We start from the raw sequence: 27073 nt of genomic DNA, 5'->3' as shown, positions 1-27073 counted from the left end.
GCATCCTGGAGGGACCTGCTTTTCTCCAGGGAAGATGCCTAGGAGGCTGAATCATCTTTCAGCCACTTGCTTAACAGACTCGTCAACCAGAGGAGGCCAGATTTGGGTATTTAGGATGAAAGTGATTCTTTGAAGGCACAACAAAATGAGTGGAAATTATGAATGTTTTAAAAACATGAGCCCCTACCTCTTGCTGTGTGTTTGCATTCACCAATCAGGCAACCCACCCAGGCTGAGCACCCATGGCCAGAGATGCTGGAGGCATAGACCAAAACTTCATGATTCCAGTTCATCTCTTACCTTAGAACCTTCTGTCCTGAATCTCCTCTCCATAGACCCCCTTCCACAGTAAAGTCATTGTCCACAAATATTTTACCATCGTGCAGCTGGAGAGTTCAGGAGCTGGATTTCCTCTAAGCCCCTTCTGGGCTTGCTCACTTTCTCACTGAGCGTGAGACAGCTTCCACGTGGCTCCTGCACATGCGTGAGCCATGGGCACACCTGACTGGGCTGAACTTGGCTTTTTCTGCCCATCCTCCCCACCCGCCCAGCTCTGGCTCCTGCCTTTCAACTGCCTGCTGGGCTGAGCTGGGAGGAAAGCAGGGCAGGCTGAGGTGCACCGAACACTCACCATGTCATGGCTGCTGGGCAGCAGTGTGAAATTTTCCATCAGGGAAATGACAACCAGATTGCTGCGGATTATTAATGTGACTGCTAAATAGCCTGTTTTTCTACAGAGATGAAGCAAAATGCAGGTAGAAACTATTAGCTTGGGGTAGAGGAATATAAAGGTAATTTAAAGGTAGACTCCAGGGGATTTTAAATACACTGCTGAACCAATTGACTGATTCGCCTTAGGGAAGCTGAGACTCTGCAGTGCTGTGGGTTCAAATGACAAGGGCTTTGCAAAAGCTTATTCTGCCATAGAGCAGGAGTAAAATGTGCTGCTAAATTGGAGGGTTTCTGTGCTGCTTTCCCCCAGCCCTGGCTGTAAGCCAGGGTGTTCTATAATGCGCTGCTTTATTTTTTTTTTTTTTTCTTTTTTTTTTTTTTTTTTTTTTTTTTTTCTTTCTCCTTTAAATCCTTCCTTGGAGTGAAATGCAAAGGCTTTGGTACAAGGCGTGATGTTGGACTCCTCAGCAGGGGAAAGAATTCGGAAAGGCCTTCCTTGAGGAAGGGCTTTGGGGTTTTGTTTTTGTTTTTAAAATCTGGTTCACATTGAGCTGCCTGGCTGTTCCGATTTTCCTTGTCTGAACTTGCATTGTATGAACTATACCCTACATATTCATTTGTTTAAATAGCTCTTGAATTTCAGCCGCCGTCTCTGCGGTGTGTTGCCATTGTCAATATAACAAGAAAGAGACTGGAGAGTCCTGCATTGGCCTCCTCAGAGCTGCAGTCAGTTTGAATTCACACTTGGAGCTCGTGGGGACTCAGTGCAGATCGATCCAAACCCCTGGTGTCTGTGAAGGAAGGAAGAGGAAATAGGTTCAGACCTGTAGAGAACCTTTGTTAATTTTTAGAAGCGAACTGAAGAGATGACAGGGGTGACTGGCTCTCTGGGACAGCACCCAAGGAGAAAAGCTCATCATCCACGGGAGGAAATTCCTCAAGGAAGTGGGCAGAGGAGATGCCTGGCATCCCTCCAGGAGGAGGATAACTGGTGGAGTACCCCCAGGTGTTGTAGGAATCCAGAAAGCAGCAGTGCCCCAAACCAAGGTGTGCAAATTCCATCTGCAGAAGGCAGGAGCAGCCTTCTGATAGCATCTGAAACTGAATTCCCAGTGCATCCCTCTGCAGGGGCACGGGGTGTGCATGGTACAGATGATGTAAAGTTGTCACTGGTAACATTATGCTCTAATAGCCACTGCAGTATGGAAATATCAACCATCTGTGCCAAAGCATCAAAGGAAAGCTTGCTGGCAAAATGCATTAGAACCTCTATTTACGTAAACAGTTGAGGCTGGAGAACTTGGGAGTCTTCTTAATCAGTGTCAGAAGAGGGGAAATTTTCCAGTATCCAGGATGATCGAGAGGGGAGGTGAAGGGTCAGTAACTGCAGCACCATTAGCAAACCTGCTGGTCTGGAGGAGGAACCATTAGGCTCCAGGTTGAAGTATTAATAATAGTCACCCAAATGATATTTATGTACTTCTGCCTGAATTCGGTGTGCAGGGAAGAAGGTACCTGAAAAGTATGAGCTCTCATGACACCCACTGATTGATTTCTTTATGTGGGAGGAAAATTTGATTATTCCGTGAAGAAGCGGCGTAGTGGAACTGGACAGAGGGATTTAGCAGGCTGGTGTCCAGGTCTCAAGGTGCTACAGTCTGTTCTAATGTCCAAAGTCCTGGGCAGGCTGGAGGGTCCTTTTGTGAGCACTGCCTGAGGAAATAGGAGTGTTCTGGGAATAAGAAGCACTTTACTTCTAGGACTCACTGCTCCTTTGACATCCCTGTATGCCAAAATGAGATCTTGCCAAGTGCTTGTTGATCTCCTAAGGAGGCTGTGGATGATCCGGGGATGAGCTGCAAGTCACAGGGTGTGTGTCTGGCTTGCCCCTTCCTGGCTGCACAGGATGCTGGTGGGTTACACCATGTCTGCTCTGATCTCTGCAGTTCCACATGAGGTTGATCAAGGACACGTACATTTTGGCTTCTTTCATTTGTGTGTGGATTTATGTCGGAACTCCAAGTCATGAAGGAAGTGATTTTTTTAAATTTTTTTTTAATTATTATCTTTGGTATCTTTTATACCTCTTTGAATGTTTTCCTGTGAGGGCCAGGACTCAAAGACCTGCCCTGCATCCAGGCAGCTGCTGGTGCTGCACCGAGGGCTCTCTGCATCGGACACCAGTGCAAACCAGTGCTGTGACCCTTTAGCCCTGCACTCCCGTTGTGGTCTTACCAGCACAGCCTGACCTTTTTATGGCAAAGTTTCTAATCTGATGCTTTGTCATATGAATCTGACTATTAAGGCTTTGATGTAGGAGGGCACTTACGCATGTCCATGCATCCCTCTCAATCCAATGTGACAGCCTTGCCCTGGACAACCTGCCCCAGGCTCTTCCCAGGAGCTCACAAGGTCCTGCCCTCCCACACCATCTTCCACTTTGGTGCATATCCTGTCTCTCTATTTAACTCCATTACACATCTCTCCAGCCTTCTGCCAGCTACTCTTAGCCAACTGATCAAAGCTTTGGCAGTGCAGTGAGGTTTTCCCTCCCTCAGTGTCTTCTGGCTTTACCCAATGCGGGGCTCATCAGTTGTGTCAACTTAATTTATCAGTGCTACAGCTGCACTGAGCCCTCTCACGGCAGGAAAACGAGGTGCCCAATAGATTTGCACTGTATTGAATTACCTCCTGCTTAAGGAGAAATTACTTTTATTAACAGTTTGCTGTTGGAGACTGGAGGAGTCAAGTCAACACTAGTGGAAGTCATCAGAGCTGTTAATCACTAGGATCAGTGACTTCAAAACCAGCCCACTGTTTGTGATTGGGGTAATTCTTGTTATGGACCTTGGGGGTTCTTCCTCTCCTCAGTGATTTGAAGGGTTTTATGAGGTCTTGTAGGAACGTGTGTGTTTTATTGACAAGCTCATGAAGCTTCTCCAGAGTACCATGCAAAATGCAGGGGTGCCATGGCCCTCATAATCGTTAAAAAACCAAGCTGTGCTTGCAAAGCAGACTTTATCCTGGTTCTGGAGACTGAATGATTTGAAAATTAAATGAGATTTCATGCAACTGGAAAGTGTATGGGTTTTTTTATCAGATAATTCAGTTCTCTGCATGCTTTAGGGATGAGCCTATGCAGATTCCTTGACATCTACTAAAGTTTTCTTCAGCTCCCTGAGTGAGGAGCCGCGCCAATCCTTTCCTGTTAATTTAGTTCAGAGGCTGGAAATGCTCAGGCTGCCTTAGATCCTATCATTACAGCTGTTGTTTCAGCTGCCATCCGTACCCTCATGTTATCTCTGCTCAGGCAGCTCTGGGAAGAGACTCCAGCTCAGTGAAATGGGAAAATGATGTGTGCTTTTGAAACTGGCTTCATCCCCGCACAGATGAAGATTCGCTGCTCTCTGCAGATAGTCGGGTGTTTCTTTCTGCTTCTTCTTTGATTATTGTGGTTGTTCCCCTTGGGTAGGAGCCAGCAAAGTAAGCTGGAGCTTCTGGAGCATCCTCAGCTTGCACCAAGAAATGCTTTCATCTGTAATCACTCCTGATTGCTGATTGTTGATCATTTCCCAGGGATCAGTCCTTTTTTTCCCTGATTCTCCTGGTGGAGGTTGGTCCCAATGACGCTGCCTTGCTGCCACCTGTGTCCTTGCAGAGCCCCTCCCCACCCCACTCAGCCCCCAGTGGGAGCAGTGACAGGAGCTGAGTGCTTTTCCCTTCGTCTCTGCTGGATTTCAGCTCTTCATGATTTTTTTTTTTTTTTTTTTTTTTTTTTTTGCTGATGTTAGGATTCAAACAGCTTTTCCCCTGCAGACGTCTGTCAGCATTAGAGATAGTGTTACCAGCAGCAGAAACCTGGGTTCAGCAGAACTGTGCAGGAGCTGTACAGAGATGGCCTTTTTCTTCCTCTTTATTGCCTCCCTCCCCCTGGTGCCTTCTCAAGGACTAATGGGGAGATAAGTTTCAAACTTGGTTTAGATTAACTAGCAATAGAGGGCTTTAAATCTCAAGTACTTACAAGGTGTGACCAAGTGGAAATGCAGCTTTTGTTCAGCTTAAGCTGCTTCAAAACCTGGGCAGAGGGATGAGCCACTTCATGTTTTTCTTGCATTTTCTGGGATAATATTCACCCAGAAATCTCAAGCTGAGACAGATAAGGAGTTCAGGCAAGAATATCTGCTGTGCCTCCTGAGAGCTGTACAGAGAGCACTGCCCCTGGGCTTGGAGGAGGAGACCATGGTCTGTTTATGGTTCTGGGCAAGGACAGTTCATGGCAGGTCCTGATGAGGTTTTCCATCATTCTTGGTGCTCACCCCTCATTTGCACCCTCTTGAATAGGAGGCAGAGGTGTGCAGGGGGACTTAGCCTTGTCTGGGCAGCTGGGGCTGGGGAATTTGGTTGTTGGCCATGGTTGCTCCACAAGGATTTGGTGAGGAAGGTCCTGCACAAACTGGTGCCATGTCCGTGGGACTCAGCTCCTTCCTCCCGCAGGAATGGTTTGGGAAGGGAGATTGTTAATAGGAACAGGGAGGAGTGGGTGGAAGGTGAGGAGATTAGCAGTGGTGCTGGGAAGGGAGTCCCTCCTGTGCAGACAGCTCTGATTTTTTCCAAAATGAAAGCTGCTTTTCTCCCTTTCTTACAGCATTACTTGCCATGGCATGAAATATTCAGCCTCCATTCAGCCTGTAACAAAATCCTCCTTTCCCGTGCAGTGATGGGATGAAACTGGACTTGTTCACTTGTCTGTCAAAGGCATTTCTTCTAACAAATGCCTATAAATCCTTCCCAGCAGTTCTCCTCCAGCCTCCTAAGAAGTGAACATGTTGCCCTTTCTGTGTCTCCTGCCCCAGGAGGAGCAGAGCAAAAACTGCTGCAATCCCACAACTTTCTGCATTGTTTTTCTTTATCCTGTTTGGCAAAGGATGAGGAGAGAAGGCCTGTCGGGCTATCGGGCTCTGATTAAGCAGGGCTCAAGTTCTCATTGTTGGACCCAAGGAGATAGCTAATGCCTGATGCCTTTTAAGGAGCCCCAAAGACAATGAATGTCATCACTGAAAATATGCGTGGATTGAGTTTCTATTTATAAAGTAGAAAGTGGATCTGGAGATGAGAGGAGCTGTGTTTATCGAAGGCAGCCCAAGTGGGTTTTCGTATGGCCGTAGCTTGGTGGACACACCAAGGCTGGGGGAATAATGTGCGTGTGATGAGGTCAGGGCATGGAAAAGGCTTGTTGGCTGACTGAGGCCATGGGCTACAAATGATGTAGAGTTGGGTGTGGGAGAGAGCAAAAAGAGGGCACCTCATTTTGTTAATTAATAGCTTCTTCCGTTCCTCAGAATTTCTTCCATTTTGCCCCAGGACTTGCGGTCTGGCTCCTGGCTTGAGGCAGACGTGGTGTGTGTCTGCACCCACGCAGAGGGTGGAGAGGATCCTAATGTGTCAGGTTGAAAATCTCATTTTTGTGTGACCCGTTTGTTTTTTTTCCTTATGTATATATATGAAAGTTCTGCAAGTGATGAGTCAGTAAAATGTTGTTGGTGTTGCCTGTGAAATAGCTGAGGTCGGTATTTTCTTTCTGTGTTATTTTTCCTTCGTTGCCATGGTAATGATTTCAGTAGGGTTTTATTCTGCAGTGTTTGAATGAGTTAGAAGTTTTCTTGAGCTTCTGGGTCTGCTTGCAGAAGTGGAGCCCTCGGGATCAGGAGGGATCTGCTTCCTGGCTGGTCAGCCCATCCCTCCCTCTGTGCTGTGGTGAGACAGAGTGCTTTTTTTCTATTTTATTTTATTGTGAGCAAGATAGAGAGGAGGAACCCTGGGGTGCTTCTGTTCCTTTGTCCTGACATCCCCAGGGTCTGGGCAAGACCATGCTTGGCCACAGCCCGGAGTTCACTGCTGGACATGGAGGAGGTGGGATGGAGGGATCCACACTGGATGTGCCCATGGTGCTGGGTGCAGGTCTGATGGTGTGGAGGAGCCTGTGCCATGCCAAAGTCATTTCTCTTTTATGGCTCGTGGAGGAAGACAGGAGTTAGGACCCTTGTAAGCTCTGCCAGGGCATTTGGTTGCACATCACCATGCATCAGGGCTTGTCTTTCAGGAGCTGGGGACCACAGCCCCTGGGGCTTGTGCTTTTAGTGATCCCAGACCCTGCCCTCATCTTCTTCCCCTCACCTGCTCACGGACACCCTGGAGAGCCCTGTGCATGTGAGGGAGTAACTCATGCTACCATCTTATGCCCACCTGGAAATGGAGCACGTCCCTTCTGCCTTTAGGAACCCTGCTTGTGAGCTTCTACTCAAGTTTTAAAAAAGAAAAAAACCTAAGGTTACAAATGCATTACAGCTCCTTTCTCAGTGCTGAAAAAGAGCAAAGTGCTCTGTGATACCCCTTGAGGCAACATTTGGTACATGGAGATGTTTTACCTTGCCCTCTCCTACCTCCCACAGCAGAGCCTTGCCTGGTGCCAGGCAGCCCTGCCCAAACCCACCAGGCAGGGTGCAGAATCTCCCCTGCTCTCCTTGCCAGGCAGGGTGAGCGAGGTCTGGGTGGGTGCCCCGGGGTTCGCCTCCTCCCTGCCGCCTCCTTTTGCCACACGGGGTTACGAGCGCTGCCGCCCTGTCTGCTCCTGTTTTATCTGCTGCCAGCACTTGTCAATGTGCTGTTTGGTACATCAACAGATCGACACAATGCAAACAGAGAGCTAACAGGGAATGATTTATCCAGGACACCACGGCTGTGTGTCCAGCAAGATGAGGTGTCCTGAAAACAAAATTCAGTGTTTACTGAAGACTCATCAGAGGAGCTGGCGTTTCGTGCCGCAGCTGAATCGCGCTCGCATCTCGCTCTTTCTGGGTGTTGCTTGTTTAATCATAGGATGCTTTCCTTCTAATTAGTCACTGCTGGGACTAGTGAAAGAATTGGCAGGCTCTTCTTTTGATGGAGAAGCTGAGGCAGATGTGCTGTAATCGGGGTGGGGGGCAGGAGGGTCTGTACTGCAGAGCAGCCCCAGGATCTCCATCTCAGACTGTGCTTCCCTGCTAAATTTCCTGTCCAGGAGAATCCTGGAAGAGTTTGGTTCCCAAACAAATCGTTTAGTCAAAGACAGGATGTTACCTCGCACAGCTCCTGTGTTGTTGCCCTAGGAGGAGAAAGCTGCTTGATCTTACTGACTTTTTTGTCCCATGTCTGGTGAGGCGCCATGGAGCTGGTTGTGTGCCAGGAGCCAATGAACTATCCCAGGTACATTATGCTTAGAGCTGATCAATATTGTTTTGATTACACAGTTATTGTCAGAAAATGGCATTTTATCAAACTTGAAGCTGTTCATGGGAGGAGAGTGGTTCCAGTGAATAGGCTTAAGAAAAATAATTTATTGAAATACATTGTCTGAGATATTTGAAATGTCCATTTGAGCAGCTGGGGAACAAAAATTTCGATGTTGTTCTTCTTCACGATGACTTTTATTTATGTTTTTTAATTTCAGTTGATTTACAGTACAGAGCAAATGGATAAGGGAATAGGGACTCAAGTGGTGGGGAGAGCTTTCAAAACTTTGGGCACAAAGTGTTTTGTTTGCCAATTCCGAAACTCTGCATTCCTGTTTGGGATGAGATGACAATTTCAATTCCCACTGGAGAAAAAAGCCACTTTCCTGCTGTATTGTAATGATGTCTAAGGAAAGTTGTCTCAGACACGTTTGTGATTTCTCTAGAGCAGAAGCATCTTATAAACAGTTTTATTATTTCTGGCTGCATGGAAATCCCACAGCTGGCAGTCTCGGAGGTGTTTGAATTCCCACTGCCTGGCTGTGATCCCTTGGGCAAGGAGCACGATCTCTGCTCATCTTTCTTTGCATACATAATTCCCAGGGTGCTTGTGGCAGGGGTCTGGGCCAGCACCCCACAGTCTGGGTGCAGCAATGGGTCCCTGGAAAGGATGCAGAGCTGCTGCAGGGGGTTTATGGGCTGCCCTGGGGGACCCCCTGGCTGGGAACGAGGGGCCCTGGGGGAGGGTGCTTCACTGCTGGCTGCAAAAATCCTGAGTGATTCACATCACCCAGTCTCAGATGTTCAGGGATGTGCTGGTTCCCTGGAGGAAAATATCTCCTGGATTGCAGCGGGTGTGGTTGTGGTGTGGTTCCAGCAGAACCTCACCTTGCCCTCCCCTGGCAGAGCTCCAGGCTGCCCTGGGGACCCTCCCCTTGTCCTGGCTGGGGGAAAGAGAAGTTTTCCCTTCCTCTTTCAACCCATTTTGGATATTAATCTTACATTTTTTGGTATTAATTTTCACCTCTGGTTCAAGAGATCCCATTCTTCATTTTTATTATGGGTGCCTCAATGTCTCAGCTATTAAAAGACATTTCCTGTGAGAGAAGTGGAAGAGTGTGGAGGAGGAGTGGGAGACCAGGCAGCTTTTTTGAAGTGAAGCAGAGGAAGGTTGATGGATATTGATGCTGCTGCGGGTGCTGAGCATCACCATGCTGCATGGCCTGACCCATAGCCCTCCTGCACCAGTGCCAGGGGTATTTGGGGTTCTCATGGGCTGGGAGGGATGGTTCATGGGCTGGGGGGGTCATGGCCCATCCACCTCCCCACATCTCCCAGCTGTGCCTTGCCAGTGCTTCCCATCCAGATTTAGACATCCCAAGAACAACTCTAAGCAGAAGGTGCTCACCTAGTGCAAAGTTTCATTGATCCATCCTCTTAGCACAACATCCCTGCTGGGACTGGGTTTACCCTGGTGGGGTAGGGATGCTGGGGGGAGGGATGTTGGGCATTGTTCACACATCCAAGGACCTCATCAGGCTGTGCCTGTGGGCCAGGTTAGATTTGGCAGCACAGTGGCAGAGAAGCAACAGAAGATGGAAATCATCCTTTGGGGCTCAGGTTAGTGCACTGATGGATGAGAAGGAAAGCTTCCAGGAACATGTTTCCTTTCCAGCAGTATCACTGCAGTAAATGATAACAGGCAGCCTCGGCGCTGGGGCACTCTTGAATGAGTTGGCATTTTTTTTGTGACTAATGTAGACTTTCAGCTGTTTGAAATTGTCCTGAGGTGCAGCTTAACATGTAAGTTCTTGGCCTATTTATTACTTTGTGACTGAATGTTCCCATAGGTTTTAAACCAGGGCTGCCTTACATAGTGGGAGCAGGGGTGGTTGTGTTCTAGCTCTAGATCAGCAAGGAAGTGAGAAAGAGAGAGTTGAAGGCCCAGATGGAGTTATCCATTTCTTCTCCAGCATATATCTGTGAAGCCCTTGGTCAATGTGTTTTCTTGGGGCTCTGAAATACAGCTGATCAAGTGTTGACACTGCCCTTCAGCAGTCTCCTCTCCCAGTTCCTGTGGTGTTGAGTTGGGTCATCTCATGTCAAACCCTACAGCTTCTCTGTGGTGTGGCAGCTCCTGGGCTGATGTAGGAAGCTTTTGGCCAGCCACGGAGTTGTTTCATGTCTGTGGTGGGAGCAGTCAACAGCATCTGTTGCACATTGCTTCTGCTCCTGGTGTAGCTGCCATGAACCTGCACATCTGGCCACAACCCACCGTGGTGTTCAGAGACCTAAAGCCACAAATACTTGTGTGTGGGGATGTAGAATAGCATCTGAGTGACTTAAGTGCCAAAGTACCCCTAAGAGGATCCAGCCCCAGGTGTGGGTAAGGTGTTTTGTGAGCTGTGCCAGCCCATTGCCCCATGGGTCCCTCAGCATTCCCAACACTACCCCGTGGCTGTCTGCCAGCAGGATGTGGTCTCTTGATTTTAAAGACACTGGTAAGTAGAAACATGCAGTTGCAGCCATGTGTTGGGGTTAAATGGGGAGAAGGGATCTGGTGCTGCAGTTCTACTCCTGTCTTTGCCACTGACTGATCCTAAACAGACTACACCACGGGTTTTTGTCTTCTGCCATATGTTTTCCAATAATGCTCGCCCACCCGCCGGGGAAAGCGCAGCGCTGGGCGTCTGCAGGCATTGTTGGGAACCCTCTGTGAAACATGCTAGAAAAACATGAAAGGTATTAATTTAGGTCTCGGATTACAGGAAGTCTGTTTGTTAGGCTTTTTTGGTACCTCTATTTTTAGATCGCCAGGATCGGGCCCTTCTTCACTTGCAGTATTTGGGGCTTCCTGACAAAGAGGGGTTTTTGAGCTATTCCTCAAATCTCTGCATTTGAAAAACTTTACTTAAGACTTTTGATGAGGTACTAAATAAAAAGACAGGCTTTATAGGGATATTTATGTGGGAAAACAGTCCAACTTTCCCTTCTGCCTAAGGAGAACTGGTGTAGAGGATGTGAAAGCATTCAGGCTCGGTACACACCGCTTCTCTGTAACCCCCCTGAGGTGGTATTAAAGCTGCGATTTACGTGAAGACCGTGTCTGGATTTACCTGCTCGATTTACAAGGGGAGACTAAACTCTAAATACTATGATAGTATTTTTCTCCTCTCTCCTGGGCTTTGAGTGAGCTATTACCATTTTCTTGCTACACCATTAGCATCAGTATTCCTACGCCTGCAGTATTTGGGCTTCTGTTTCCAGGTGTAATTTTGGATATGCCTAACAAATGGAGCTGTGCTGCTCACCGTGTCCCTTTCCTCCTCCTCTTTCCCCAGCCAGAGGAGCTTACCAATGCCCTGGAGATCAGCAACATAGTCTTTACAAGCCTCTTTGCCCTGGAGATGCTGTTGAAAGTCCTGGTTTATGGTCCTTTTGGCTACATTAAGAATCCATACAACATCTTTGATGGAATCATCGTGGTGATTAGGTACAAACCTAGAGCTTTCTTTATGTGTGTTTCCCCTCATTTGGCTGTTTAATTAAACAGAAAATAATGTAGAGTGAGCATAAATGCCTTCCTATGACACTTTATACTTCTCTGCTGTGGATTAATGCATTTAGATGTGATTGCTAATACATATCTTGGGGTTATTTTACGGTTGTGTTAGAGAGAAGCCCAAGTAGAAAGCCATCAGTCCCATTGTCCTGGGAACATCGAGGATCCAAATGGTACAACCAGTGCCCCATTAAGTAGCTGGCTGTTTTTTTGGCACTTGCAAAGGCTGTAATTGCCCCTGCAGCTGCAGCTCCTGATTTGCAGGCATGGGTTTGACATTCCATCGAGGCTCTGCTCTTTGCAAGCCTGGATGAAGTCCAGCTCACCGGGAGCATTGGGAATGTGTCCGTGCCTGCTTTACAGCCCTCTTCTTCCTGAACTTCACCCTCACTTTGCTTCTTCTCCTCTGTTCCTTTGTGTTACACTTTGTCCTCTCATCTGCAATGAGCTTTTTTTTCTCCCACAGTGTGTGGGAGATTGTGGGCCAGCAGGGTGGGGGCCTCTCTGTCCTGCGGACCTTCCGGCTCATGAGGGTTTTGAAGTTGGTCCGCTTCATGCCAGCCCTCCAACGCCAGCTCGTGGTCCTCATGAAGACCATGGACAATGTGGCCACGTTCTGCATGTTGCTGATGCTCTTCATCTTCATCTTTAGGTGAGTGCTTTTGATTCCCAGTCTTTCTTGAGGACCGGTTTTCTAGGTCGGACCTTATGGGGAGGTGAGGAAATGTGAGAGTCCCCTGCATGGCTGAGCTGAACGGTCCCAGAAACAGCCAGACTGGCCAGCAGTGGCTTGCTGCCCTGACACAATTCTCTCAACTCTGGCCAAATGAGACATCTGTCTTTGCAAGATGAAGCAAGGAAAATATTTCAGCTGGATGATTCCTTGACATCACCCCAAGACAGCGCTCCCATTACTGACCAACTGGAGACAGCCTGATGCTAAAAATATTGCCAAGGGAAGGGTGATGCTCTGAAAATGAAGTCAACTGTGGTGGTGCTTGTGCTCTTGCATGGCCTCTTCTTCTGAGAAGTGAGGTTCTGAACTGGAAACATTAGACGTAGGCTTGGTGTAGTCCCCAATTCTTGGATTTTGGGCTAGATTTTGAGAGGAGCCTGTCTCCCTTCTGACAGCTAACTCTGGTGTTCCAGCAGTCTGGACACTTGGAGGGCTGAAGGAAGCAAGTCTCTTCCATGGAATGATGTTCTTCTCCCAGTGAGATATTTCATTCATTCTAAAGCCACCATTTGCAGCTGTAGCACCCAGTGGAGCTGTAAATAATTCAATTATTCAGGTTACTGGCTGAGAGCAGGGGAAAACAGATTATTCCTTTAGTATCAGTCTCAAATGAAAGGTATTTTGTTTTCCTGTCAAAACTGAAAAACCTGTTTTGGGTCCCCTGATATGTCTGGTTCAGGCATTTCGCAGAAATCCTTTCTATCTTCCTAATTCGATTTAAGCCTATTTTGCTAAAAATGTGTCATTGCAAAGCAGAAAGTCAAAACATTTTGTTTATTAAATGTTGAAACAAAATGTTTTGACTTGAAAAAACCCCACAACAATAACAAAAAAAAAAAAAAAAACCAAAGAAAAACCAAAGCAGAAGAAAAAGAAGCAGCAGGCATACTTTTTGGTTGAAACTCTTTTGACAGATCTGACCCAAATTCACAACTGGTTTGCGTGCTGTCGAGTGTGTTTCAGTGAACAAATGATTCATCTGCCCTGCTGCATGATTATTAGTTTTATATCAGAGAGGGATGTTGTCTCCTGTTGAGCCCCTGCTTTCTCTCCCATGCAGCATCCTGGGCATGCACCTCTTTGGCTGTAAGTTTGCTTCTGAGCGAGATGGTGACACTCTGCCTGACAGGAAGAACTTTGACTCCTTGCTCTGGGCCATCGTCACTGTTTTCCAGGTACAGAATGGAAAATACCACAATTCGTGTGCATTTTGGGGCTGCAGGGACAGGGGTTGTTTTCCAAAGCATCTGACAGAGCTTAGTGAAGATCTGTGCCGTGGAAGGGAGATGACCCAAAACCCCACGTGAGGGAAAACAGAAGGATTCAACTGTTTTCAAAAATAAAGAAGAAAGCTAATGAGGAGGGGCTGCTGAGGCAGGAGGTGCTTACAAATGCTGGGTGGGTGAAAAGAATTGCAGAAGGTGGAGATGAAGAGGAGGAGCTGGGGACCACTTGCAGTTATATTTTGACAAAGAACAGAATCTGGTTTAAGTCCACAGTTGATGTGTGCAGGTTTTTGTTCCAGGAGCTCTGAGCTCTGTAGCTGTGGGATTTATGAAGGACTTTTAGCTGTTCTGGCTGACCAAAGGAAAGGTCTGTTCCAGGCTGTGTTTCATTCCCTTACAGCTGAACCCCCCTTGGTGCAGGGGGGTGCTGGGGAGTTTGGAATGATCTTTACTGGTATCATGGAAGTCACTATGGTCCAGTCTCTGCTGGGTTCAGCAAGTGGCTTGGGCCAGGTTTGTCCTCCCTGTAGTAACTGCTACAGTGTTTACCCTGAAGTTTGGGTGCTTGTCTGGCTTACCCAGAGCACAGACAGCCAGGCTCAGGGCAAACAGTACATCACCTCTGGTGTCTCCATTTTCCTGGAACTCTTCCTCTGCAGATTTTGACCCAGGAAGACTGGAACAAGGTCCTTTACAATGGAATGGCATCGACCTCCTCCTGGGCTGCTCTCTACTTCATTGCTCTCATGACGTTTGGGAATTATGTTCTCTTCAACCTGCTGGTGGCCATCCTGGTAGAGGGTTTCCAGACAGAGGTAATGTCCACATGCAGATGCCTTTGCTCTCTTCTTAAAGTTTCAGGGCCTTCGGATCCTGGATTTTGCTTTCTGAGATGGACAGCAGTGCATTTATGAGAGTGGTACATGAAAAAAAATTGAGGAAAAAAAATTAGGACTTTTTTTTCTTTTCTTTCTCCTTTTTCTTAGCCACGGTGCAATTTAATACAGCAAGCCCTCTAAAGGAAGGGCTTAAATGAAAAGCATTGTTAGCATTAACGCAGGAGTGGGAATTCAGTGGTGAGTCAGGCACTCTGGATGGGATTGCTGCTATGACAGTGTCTTTGAAACAGTTCTCACAGTGTTTGTCAGCTAGATTAAAAGCCTTCCTGAAAACTTACACAGGCTGGTAAGAGATTAGTGACACCATTATCTTTTCTGATGATACGTGTTCGTGGAGCTCTTCCCATTTCCAGCCCCGCAGTTCTCTGCATTTTTAAAAGTACATGATTCTGGTCTCTGCTTCCTCAGGCTGGGAACTTCCATCAGACATCCTGGATTGCTGGAGGCTTTGGAGGCTTTCACAGAAGGGCAGGAGGGCAGTTTGGTTTGAACTTAACTTTTTTTTTTTTTTTTCATCCTACTGCCCTTCCAAATGTCCAACTCAGAGTGAGTGTGTAGTTCTCCTTGTCCCCAGAGTGAGGGACCTGTAATGCCCACCTGTCTCTGCAAAAATTGTCCCACTGTTCAAGAAGGGGATCATTACACCCTGCCCAGTGGGTTGGAGAGGTGAATCCAACCTAAAAGTTCTCGTTGGTATCTGTTTGTATAGGCTGTGTGTTTACCTGCATTATATGATTTTGATAAGTGTTCTGAAGTGACTTAATATTATTTAAGGTTTGTTGCTTGTGTATCATAATATTGTAGCTATGAATAACTATGAACAGAACCATTTTTATTATTATTTTCAGTGCAGAGTTTACAGTTAAATTAATGGAGTCATAGCAGAAGATAGCAAGAAGAAATATTTTTTGTCTCGTGTCTCTCCTTGTTGGTGCTTTGCTGTTTAATTGTTATTGTTGTAGCTGTCTCTGTCTGTAATCCCCCCACCACTCAGCTGAAGGGAAGGTCACTGCCAGGTTCTCCCAAATAGCACAATGTTCTCTTGTCCGAGTGAAAAGAGGTAAAAAGCTCCTTGTCTGCTTGTGATGACAGCTTTGAAACTGAACCTTTCTCTGTTCAGTCTAGCAAACTGATTCTCTTCTGAAGGTCACCAAAGTATGGGAGGTCACCTGCTGCACCCATTCCCTTAGAGAAAAGGACTCAGCTTTTCAGTGCGGCAGCGTTTCCACTCCCGGCTCCTCGAGGGTGTCTGATACCTCTGGTCCTTGCCTCAGCCTGGTTTCTCATGCTAGAGCATCCCTGTGCTCACCTGCCAGCATGCTCCCAGTCCCACACATTCTGCCATGCACCCTTTCCCTGGGCAGAAATGTATCTGTGCTCGCTTTGCAGCCAGCTGGTACCGTGGGGTAACATCCTGTAAATTCATGCCCTGGCTTAAAACACAGCACTTATGTCCACCTTATATCCATGTCGTTGAGGGTACATCTTCCCTGAAGGCAGGAGAACTGCCTGTAGCATAACTCCCCAAATTTACTTTCAGCTGACTTTTGCAGCAGGGCAGCCCCATCACCTGCCCCTGCGGCTCCCCTGCTGGGGCAGCACCGGGCTTGGCTCAGCCAGCCCCAGGGTTTCTGCATATCCTGCAAATGTGCTTTAACTGCAGGGTAAAAAAATCCACAAACCCTAAGAGGGTAAACCACTGAGTAACTTCTGATTCAGGAAAGCACTGGGACAGCCTGAAGCCAGCAATGCTGCTCATGCCAGTACCCAGAGGTGAGTGCAGGGACCAGGACCCAGTGCAGCCTCCACAGACCAGACCCTCTCTGGCCCTGGCAATTTCAATGCACTCGCACCAAATTCCTATAATTTGTGACTGATTACAGTGCTGTTTTATATTTCAGGCTTTGATGATGGCATTTTAATAATAATCTTCCTTCCACGTCCTTGTTATTCTGCATTCCCTGCATTCCTCCAGTAAATTGCAATGGGATCCAGAGGTCCCTTGGCTCAGCCCAAGTTTCCCACAGCAGACGGGGAGCAAATGTCTGCTGGAGGTCGGGAGCCAGGTCTGGCCTTGCTGGTTTATGTTTATTCAGCTTTGCTGGAGTGTAGCTTTGCAAACAGATCTCCTGGTTTTTGCTAGCCAGCACACAAAGGATCCTCTCCTAAGCAGAATTAATAGAGATCATCTCTCGCTGTAAACAAACCCCAGTGTCTCCCTCCTGTGATTGCACTTGACCCTTCTTCTGAGTTGTTGTGGTTTCTTTGGTGTGGTTTTTGTTCTTTTTTTTCCATTCTCCTTCAGATTTCTGGGCTGAAACACAATCCCAGGGCTGCTTCCTTTATCTCCCTGGTCCTTGAGTGCCTTTCCTCAATCTGCAAGCACCTCGTTAATTTTAGTGCACGGCTTTGCAGCCCCAGTTGCTAGGCAGCAGATGTATATAAGCAGCTGAGAAACAAGAAGGACCTGTTCCAAACTTTAAATACGCAGCAATATATTTTGCAGGGTCCAGGTTCTTTGTTTTCTGTTATTTTTTTTTATTTGGTAACCTGCCTCTCTGTTGCAAGAAACACATGCAGGACTTTATGCAACGTGGTTATTTTTGACCGAGTGTTTTCCAGTTTAACTTGAGCCTGGTGTCAGTGTGGGGAAGGTGAGCAGGAGACTCCCTCTGATCCAGCTGCTGATTTGAAATTGCTGCCTGACCTCTCAAGTCCCTGCCCTGGGGACTTCTCTCTGCAGCAAGCAATGACTCTTCTTTGTCAGACATAAACCTCCTCTCCCAGGGGACTTCCTAATAGTGTTATCGCTAAAACATATTCTTCCATTGGTAGTTCTCCTGGTTTTCATGTCCCCCCCCATCCACCCTTGCTCATGGGTTTGTTTCTTCCCTCCTTGGTTTCTCCCTTCCTTCCCAGGACCCCCCTCCAGCATCTCTATCCTTTCCTCTGTGTAAGGATGTTATGTGCTCTCCGATTTAGCATCCTTGGTTAACCTGTAGCATCCTAGGCTTCAACCAGGGGGAACAGTCCCTGCTCCCACCAGTACAGATTTTGGATGGTGTTTTTCTTGCATTCCTATTGGTTTCAGTGGGATTTTCCTTGTGACAGAAAAATGTTTCCATGTTTTCTCTTTCAATGGCTTTTTCATGTCTCTCTCTGTTTACAACAAAAGACTTTAAATTAAGTGTCCATCATATCACTAGGAAGACACTGTTGGCCCATCGAGATCCCAAAACTGATCAGTTTTTCTTAAATATTTCAGCACATCTTAGAGTGGGATGAGTTTTACATCCCATCTAGCAACCAGAGGAAAGATCCTTCACCCTGTAGGCAAGAAATTAAGACAATCTGTAACCTCCTGCAGCCTTGCAGGACTGGGACCAGGCATGACCACACTGCCAAAATGTGCAGAGTAGCATTGGAAGAGTCATCTCTGAAGAAGGGGAAACACAGCAAGGTCAAAAATAGCATGTGCTTTCCAAGTGGGTAGGGGAAGACTGATTTCTGGTGCTGTAAAGAGATTCTGGGGCCACTGGTGTGGCAACCCCCTGGGATGGGCTGTGCCCCCTGCCAAGTTTGGACACCTGCAGATTTAAATTGGTGTCCCCACCAGTGGGGGTGAGGGATCTGAACTCACAGCAGACTCTGGTGGCTTTCCTGAAATTAGGTATTTCACCTGGCTGTAAGAAGACTGATACAGTCTGTTAATCAAGCATTCATTCAAAGCTTCCATTGCTCTTTAATGAAGGCATTATAAACAAATATCCTATTATGCAGCTGCAGAAAAAAAACCAAAAACAACTGTAATCATGTTTTCAATAATTAGTTGGTATTTCATTAGCACAATTGGAGCTGAAGCAAGCTCTGTTTGAAACACTGAATTTAAAGGTAAGGCTGGTCCCTTGGAAGGGCTTCACACCATCTGAGATCTCCCACCGCCTCCCTTTGCCGGGCAGAGTGGGTGCCCTGGCCCAGCTGCCCTTCACCCCTTCCTCTCTCCTCCCCTGTGTTTTTTTATTCCCTTCTCCATCCTGTTGTTGAAACTGTGAAAATTGAACCCCCCCTTCCCCTTCCTTCCCCCCTCCCCTTCCCCCCATTTCTCCTTCAGGAGATCTCCAAGCGAGAAGATGCGAGTGGGCAGTTAAGCTGTATTCAGCTGCCTGTCGACTCGTCGGGGGTACGTACACACACATCCCACTGCCCACTGTGGTTGTCTCTCTTGTGGTGCCTGGTCACACGCCGTGGTGCTGTTCTCATTGTAGTAGCTGTTGTTCTTTTGGGTCTTTTAAGGGTGGTTGGTTTTTTTAATTTTTTTTTTTCCTTTTTCTCCTTTTTTTTTTTTTTCTGTTCTCATTGTCAAGTCAGCCTTGATTTGAAGTCCCTTCTTTCCCTGGGGGAGCCAGGTAAACTAAAGTGCTGATGTGGCTCACTGACCCTTCTCTGGATAACTGCTCTGGGGAAGTCACAGCCCCTTTGCAGTGTGGTCACATTCCGTGGACCTCCCCAGGGCCACAAAGGGTGATGCTGTGATCCAGTGATACCCCTGCCGAGTGCTCCCTCCATCACCCAGGCACAGGGAGGGTCCCAGGGAGTGAAGGGACCTGGAATCAAGCCTGTTTGTGGACACATGTGTGGGACAGCCCTGTGCTCAGTAGGATGGTGGCAGCTGCACTGTGGAGTGTTCCAGGAGTGCTGGCTGCAATGCTGGGATCACCAGTGAGGTGATGCAGGATGTGAAATGGTCCCATTCAGGCCTGAGGAAGCTGTGGATCTCCAAAGGGCAGAACACCCCAAACCTCACACTTCTGTCAACCTCATCTTTCTCTTTACTACTCCCTTCCCTTTCTGCCCTGTCCAAGAAGTCTGGCTTTTCCCTTGGCACAGAAGCCCTTTCCCATTGTATCCCCATGTGTCAGTCCCCTTTGGCACAGGCTGGTTCAGCCATCGTGCCGTCTGGTCCACCTTGGCATACCCTCATTTCCCAAAAGGATTTTAACTCCCTGTTCTCTCATAACCCCTTTTCTATCCAGAAAGGCAAACTGGGAGTGCAAGAACAGGTAACGGGCAGCAGCCCTGGCTGCAAGATGCTTGCCTGCAGCGTCCTGAGTCTGGCACGTGGTGTTTCGGAGGGGATGCTTCCTGCCCTCCAGACGGGGGGTTTGGTGCTGGGGTTAGGGGGTGGGAAATCCCCACACAGCTTTCCTTTTCCATTCTCAGCACACATCTCATTGTGCACCCGAAAACTTTTCTTTGGGCTGTTAAAGAGCACTCCAGGAATACAAATCATATGAAATTCTCCCTGTTATTTATTGCTTTTTAATAATCCATTAGGGAGAGTGAGTAATTCCTGGCAGGCGGAGCGAGGGGCTGAGCCGGGAGCCTCCGTGGGGAGTGTACCTGGAGCCAGCTGGAGCCCCTGTTTGCACGGAGACATGGTTTTGACTCCAGCAAAGTTCAGGCCAGCCTGATTTTACTGCTCCCCTTTGCAAGGTGCATTCCTGATTTTCTCAGCCTGTGTCCTGCAGGATGAGCTAGCACAGGAGTCCTGGATCCTCAGGAGGGGGAGTTTTGAGCCAACGCTTCACATCAGACACTCTTTTGCCTTAAAAATGTGTATCTGAGAGTGTCCACGCTGCCTGGAAAAATCCCCTTAACTGTTTAGTGACCCCATGGGGAATGCCAGGGCTCATACCTCTGGGGCTTTGCCTAACAAAGGGGCACAGGACACTAGACCTTGTGTCAGATGCTATCTCCTTCCATCCCATGCTGGGGCCCCTCTGGGTTTTTACAACCAACAGGTACCCAAGCACCAAACCTCCACAGCGCTGGCCAGGGCTCCTGGGGCCAAAGCTTAGCCTTGGTGGGGTTTTCTGGAGCTCCTGGTCTCTCCCAGCTGAAGTGAGGGTCTGCTTGGCTTCTTCCATCCCAGCATCCTCCCTCCCTCCATCCCTCTGTCTCCTCCCTCCCCACATACATCACGACAGGGCTTGGTGCCCTTTGCCAGAGCAGTGGTTTCACCCATGAATCCTCCTCTTTTGGATGGGCATCACTCTGGCGAGCACCATTGGCCCATCGGGTGTATCCTGACTATACCACACCCTAAGTGCCTTTCTGCAGTGCCAATGGACAGAATCACAGGGACACACAGGGATGTCCCCAATCGGGTCCGTGCCGTGAGACTGAGAGAGAGTCCGAGCACCGCTCTGTGAGCAATGGTAAAACTTCTTATCTCTCCTCCTGAGGATGGGCCCATGTCAAAGCAGGCAGCTCCTGCTCATCCCCTTGGTGCTGGAAATGTTACGGTGGAATTTAAATCCCCAAAATGATACAGCAGAAAGCAACAAAACTTCTGCTTCGTGTCACAACTCCCAGGGGAATGGCCACCCACAGCCATCCTTATCAGGTTCTGTCACCTGGATCCTCTCTGAGCTGATGGGGCATCCATCGCCACAGGCCCATTAGTTGCACTGGAAATTCAGGGTCCCCTTTTGCCCCTTCTGAATCCTGGATTGCTTTTTCAAAGCATTACTAGAAAGAGCCACACACAGGGAGCTTTAAGCCAGTGTATAAACTGAGAGATGAGTAGGGTCAATTTTTGTCCCCAAATTGCTCATCAGATACCTGTTCTTCCTTACTATTTACCCAGTGTACAATTCCAGCAGCAAATACTAAGCAATAGGGTTATTTTCTGATCGCTTTCTGGGACCGTGTTTGGAGCCAGAGGCAGTCTGTCATCCTGGTAGGAGGTTAATTAGTCTGTGGTATAAATATGTGCATGCGTCATTTTGTGAAAGGTGATGTTGCATCGTGGTACAAAATTCAGTGGATCTGTAGGTGTGGTGTTGGAGACGGGAATCCATTTTTTTCAGACGGGTGTCCGTGCACCATGGCCCTTTGCCCTCTGTGCTGAAACTCTCTATTTTGCTCCAGGGTGATGCTTCCAAGTCTGATTCTGAAGGGGATCTCTTTACTCGCAGCCTGGAGGAAGAGGGAGGACTTAAGAAAAACTTGTCAAATCCAGCTTGTGAGTAACAACCCCAAGAGGATGGGGCTTTCCAGGGAAACCTCACTTTGCTGTGGAAACAATGTGTCCCAAAGGGAAGAGCCCTCCGACAGAGAACAGCATAGTCCAAGCCATGGCACGTTTGACTGAGGCCAGCAGGCTTGGGGCATGGAGTGGGATTGTGGGATGCAGGCAGAGCTATGATGGTGTTCAGGTTGTAACCTCCCCCTCAAGCCCAAGGTCTGAGCTTTTAGGGTTTCTGCAGGGATGAAGAAGCCATGGAAAAGGAGGGTGGATGGAGCCCAGCATGGGCAGGAGGTTCCCAGCATTGGAGCTGGCAGGTGTTGGTTGGAAGGTTGAGTGGCAGCAGATGGCAATGTGCATCTTCTGTGCTCTTTCATTGGAAACTGATCCCATTCAAGATCTACACCCCTCTCTGGTCCCCTGCCAGGCTGAAGGTTGGGACCAGAAGGACCTTTTGGGTCTCAGTCTCCTGCTGCTTGGAGTATCCATCCCTGTGCAGCTGCTTTGCCTGCCTGAGAGCAGGTTGTAGATGTTCCCTCAGAGGTGTGACACCCAAAACCCACTTGTGTCTTCCAGTGATGGTCCTGAGCGACCACCCAGAGCTGAAGAAGAGCCTGACCCCACCACTCATCATACACACAGCTGCCACCCCCATGCCCATGCCCAAGAGCGCCGTGTTCGGAGATGCAGCACAGGGCTATGAATCCCGCCGGGCCAGCGGTGTCTCCGTGGATCCCACTGCCTACGAGCTCAAATCCCCGGTACTGGTGCCACCTCCTCCCATGGATGCTCAGTCCCTTGGGCTGTCTGTCCATCCTTCTGCCCCAGCTGGCTCCACAGCAGCCTGGGGTGGGGTGGGGAGGCACGGAGCTGATGCTGCCCCTTTCCTTCCCGCAGCCCAGCGCCCGCAGCTCCCCCCACAGCCCCTGGAGCGCCGGGAGCAGCTGGAACAGCCGCCGCTCCAGCTGGAACAGCATCGGCCGGGCCCCCAGCCTCAAGCGGCGGGAGCAGAGCGGGGAGCGCAGATCCCTCCTCTCCGGAGAGGGGAAGGAAAGCTCAGAGGAAGGGGAGAGCTCGGATGAGGAGCAGTCCAGCCGGGCCGGCAGCTTCAATGGCTCTTTACCTCATCGCATGGAGTCTCTGGAAACAAAAGGTTCCTTTGACCTGCAGGACACTCTGCAGGTGCCGTCCCTGTACCGGACCAGCAGCATGCACAGCAGCCGCACCTCCACCTCCGAGCACCAGGACTGCAATGGGAAAACCTCTCCGGGCCTGCTGCTGCACCAGCTCCACCTGGATGACCCCCGGCAGGACTGTGATGACTGTGACGATGAAGGCAACATGGTGAGACAGTGTCAAATGCTCGTTTTGGGCTTTTTTTAACTCTGTGAAGTCAATGTTTGTACCTGTCTCAGGAGCACACGGGTGGGTGGGGGCAGGGGCAGGGTCTCACTGTCAACACCAGACCAGAGTGAGAGTCATCCATAAGATCTCTGGGCTGTGGGTGCCATCAGCAATGTGGTTGGCATGGTATTAAGTATTTCAGTGTAGTATCAGATGGAGAGATTAGGGCAAAACTACCCATGTTCACTAAAAGCTGCAGAGTAAAGGCTATCTCTTGGCAATGTGTGCTTTTCTGTTTCTATTTTTTCTTTAAGAAAAAAACCCCAAAACCCACAAACAAGTAACTTTCCCTGCTTTCCAGATATTATTCAGCTTTCTGCCCCCATGCACAGCAGCAGACAATTTCATCAACAGGCAGCCAAAGAGCAGGGCTTGGCTTCCTCCATTCCCATGGCAGCATTAGTCCTGCAGAGATGCTGGTGATCTCAAAGGCTTTGCATTAATTTCCATATGAAGAGGCATTAGCCAATAAGTGACCCTCTTTCACAGGCATAAAAAGTGCCATTAAGGAAATATTAGGAATTTAGCTGCTTTTCCAAGGTTTTTTGCACGGCTAGCAGAGAGGAGCTTGAACTGGCCTGCAGGATGCTCATGGGGACTATCCCATTGGGATGTCCTAGGGGCTGTTTTGGGATATTTTCTGCTGCTCTTAGGTTACCTGTTTGACTCACTTTACCTTATTCTAAGACATGAGAAATGTGATGGTCTGTTGTGTCAGTCCCAAGGGGTAACTTGGTGTCTCTTGATGAAGTGAACGTGTTTTGGGGTAGAGATGTTGTGGTAACCAGGGCTCTACTGAGAACAGGAAAGCTGCAGCTTGTGGACATGATTTTACTCTATGTCACTGTGTTTGTTGAAGGAAAATGGAAATTGGAGCATGTGAAGGCAGCAATGACTCCAGAGAAGGAACAGGGGCAGAAAGAGAGTTAGTGCTGGCAGAATAGAGTCACTCAGCCATGAATTGTCTTTAAAAAACACCATTATCCCATTACATCTCCAGCATGGATCCTCAACCTGGGATTTTTACTGATTGCCTTAACCTGGTTTTTAACCTCCATATAATAAATTGAATTTTTAGGAAAAGGAACATTAATTATTTTGGGAAAAAGCACTATCAAAAATGTTCAGGAAACCATGCTTTTTATCTCTAGCTAGGGATTTTTTTTTCATGCTCAAACATCTGCTGTTTTTTCCAGCTCACCTGATCCAAACATCCCACAGGTCCCTTCCTTTCTCCCTGCCAGATCAGAAGCCAGCAGCTCCCCTTGTGCTGGACATTGTGTGATGGGACATGTCCCTCCTCTCTTGTCCCATTCAGCCCTGCAGCCCCAGCAGCTCTGATGAAAGACTCTTGAATAAGATGCATGTTTTTAATCATTATGGTGGCTGCTTTAAGTATAAACCAAATGGTCTCTCCTTCTTCTGCATGCCAAGGTCTGGTTGTGTAGGTTTAGACCAAAGGTCTCTCAGTCCTCTTCCGTGGAGCATTCAGAAGCAAATACCTAGGGAAAGAAAAACCAAAATTAAATCATGCCCCAGCTCATGGTATAGCCACACTCAGCAGCTGGGACAGCCACAGCTGGTTCATGCCATTCCACATGCTCCAAAACATGTCTGCACTGCAAATCACTAAACCAGATGGATTGGAAAATGTTGCTTAGATTAGCAAAATGAGCCCCCAGGTTGTGGAGCTTCCATTTGTGATTCCCTCCTGATGTTTGGGGGGATGCTTTGCCCCTAAATTAGCTTTGACAAAGTCAGAGAAAAAGTCATTATGTTTTAAATGGAAAAAATAAAATTCAAAACTCCCCCGCCAACAAAAGAAGAAAAGAACTCAACTGTTGTTCAGATCAAAGTAATCCTAAATATGCTTTTCTGCAACAAAGCTTCACATCTCTCCTCACTGGCTGGTTTTGATTGCCTCTGCACAGAAATAAAAGGAAGTGCAAAGGCTTCATTTGGATCTCCCAAGCTCCCGTTGTATTAGTGCTGCTCTGTTGCCCTCAATGAGTTTATTCAGAGTTTACATCCCTCTGAAGGGACAGAATCTGGCCCCTAATAGCTCTTCTCCCCAGAAATATAGAATCAGGGAACTGAAATCTGGTGTTCATTGCCTGAATACAAAGAGAAACTTTCATAGAGAGAGAGATCTGCTGCCTGGCTGGGTACAGGTGCTGTGACCAAGACCAGGATTCTGCTGTGAGGTCTTTGTTGTTCATATCTCCTGGATTTTGAGTGGATTTGGGTACTTTCCTACCCAAATTGTTGAGTGCTCAAAGGAGAAAGTGAGGGAAATACTGAGTATGCAGCTAAATCTGTCCCCTCCTCCCCAAATCCTCATTGCACGTTGCAAATGCAGACCCTTCCCCTGTTTCCTATTGCACTTTTTTCCAGGTATTGTGCAGTCCAGCCACTCCCCTAGCCCTCCCAGACTGCCCCTGCTGCATATTTAAAATTAAATAATCAGGTCCCAAGCACTTCTGTGCAGCTTCCATCTTGCCTGGAGCTCCATTGCCACTCATACAACATTTTTCAGCAGTTTCCCCTCATTCTTCTGATAAATCTTTTATAAATCTAAGTCTCTCCTGTACTCCAAGGAGTGCATCAGTCATCTTTTAATGCCAACTGCCTTTCATCCTGCCCTCAGAAGTACATTAGTACCTCAAAGTCCTAAAAGAAGAAGGAAAAAAAAGAAGAAAAAACAGATATTTGTCAGCAGCTATGGGACTGGAGAGCCCCATGGCACACTGCCAGGCACAGGCAGCACTGCAGCATCACACCCTGTCCTGCTCCCTGCTCTTTTCCCAGCTGGGGGACTTCAGGTGGTCTCACCCAGGGAGATTTAAAGTAGCTGGCAATTGAATTAAAGAGTAGTTTTCTTGTCCCTCCCGCACAGCTTTATTCATCCTGTCTAGGTGTGCTTTATGAAGAAAAAGTTGTTATTTAACCCAGGTATTTGATGGGTGACTTTGACCCCAAGTGCAGCTCAGCAGCGATCACCGCGTTGTCAGCAGCTGCTGCGTGTCTGAACCTCGCTGAGAAAAGTGTTCAGTGGGACTCAGGCTGGCAGCACTCGGCTTTTATTTCTCAAATAGCATACAATTGGCTCAAATTAACTGAGCTGCACTGTTCCACTGGTGGAAATCTCGAGCAATTCCTTTGACTTTAGATTTCTGCGGATGGACTTGGCCTCGTGTGGGCTGCAGCCCTGGCTGAGGCAGCCCCTCACCCTTACTCTGACACACTGAATAGAGAGAGGGACATGATGGAAGATCACTTTTTGCCTTTGTTATCTGATTTAGCCCCTGATCTGCAAGCTGCAATGGTTTGCCAAACCCCAAAATATCTTTGGCATTAAAATTGGACAAAAGCAGTATAAAGAAGCATTCTGTGCTGCTGACGCATTACCATTCACTACAAATCCCCATGATAAATACCAGAACTGCTTTGAATAATAGATACTTCTGGAAGTTTTCCAGCTCGTAAAATGAACAGGACCAAGTTGCAGCAATTGCTCCCTGTCCGGAGGCTGGAGTAGCAATCACTCTTCTCACCACAACTTTGAGTAGACACCTGACTTTTATCCATTTATTTACTTTTGTTAAATCTATGGATAATTAAACTAAGTAGGCTGCTCAAAGGAATAATACAGCCCCATGGATGCATGCTCTATTAAATGCAGTTTAGAGAGAAGGGAGGAGTTCTGACTGCTTGCCTAGACTTGGAAAAAGGGATGTGAAAAAAGGCAAGATGTGGCCAAAATCTACTGGTGTGCTGTGTCTTGTGCTTGTGTAGAATGGTGGGGAAGGACAGGCAGTGGAAGGAGAGAGGCAGAAAGATTTTGCTTCTTATTCTTGTTCTTCAAATGTTTCTTGTTATTTTTCACAAAGTGGTTTTCATTTTCTGAAGGGTTCAGATTGTCACCGAGTGCTTCCATTAAAGCCAATACTACACCAGCTATTACCCATCACTAATGAGACCCCCAGCTGAGTGTGTATAGAAACAGAAAGCACTTCCTCATTCCACTCAATTACCCTAACAAATCCTATTTTTATAGTCCAGAATACCTCCAATTGCTAACAGTTTGGCTCCAAATAAATCCCCCTTCCCTGTTTCTAGAGTGAAATAAATAAAAATGTCTCAGCCCCGGGGTCCAGGTGCTCCTGGGGTGTGAGCTGTGCTTCCTGCGCTGTGCTTTGCAGCTCTTTTTCTGAGTACCTGCAGAAGAAAACATTAAAGAGCCTGTGCAGCCCTATTCCTGCATGTGTGCACATCC

At 47.8% G+C, this 27073-nt stretch overlaps 1 protein-coding gene across 5 annotated transcripts in view; it reads left to right on the top strand.

The window, feature by feature from the left end:
- CACNA1G (calcium voltage-gated channel subunit alpha1 G) overlaps positions 1-27073 on the top strand; it is a 143427-nt gene that overhangs the window by 62881 nt on the left and 53473 nt on the right. For 4 of the 5 annotated variants that reach the window (XM_071763790.1, XM_071763788.1, XM_071763789.1 and 1 more), the window contains exons 11-17: positions 11282-11433; positions 11969-12154; positions 13299-13413; positions 14124-14279; positions 21297-21390; positions 21970-22154; positions 22291-22737. In XM_071763790.1, the coding sequence (XP_071619891.1) occupies positions 11282-11433; positions 11969-12154; positions 13299-13413; positions 14124-14279; positions 21297-21390; positions 21970-22154; positions 22291-22737 (1335 nt within the window). Of the gene's footprint in view, positions 1-11281; positions 11434-11968; positions 12155-13298; positions 13414-14123; positions 14280-18474; positions 18544-21296; positions 21391-21969; positions 22155-22290; positions 22738-27073 lie in introns of all 5 variants that reach the window. The other variant, XM_071763786.1, reaches the window with a different exon arrangement.

Source organism: Heliangelus exortis, chromosome 20 (genome assembly GCF_036169615.1).
Source record: "Heliangelus exortis chromosome 20, bHelExo1.hap1, whole genome shotgun sequence".
NCBI classification, from domain to species: Eukaryota; Metazoa; Chordata; class Aves; order Apodiformes; family Trochilidae; genus Heliangelus; species Heliangelus exortis.
Note: the sequence above shows the minus strand (reverse complement) of the source record. Positions and strands in the feature narration are given on the sequence as shown.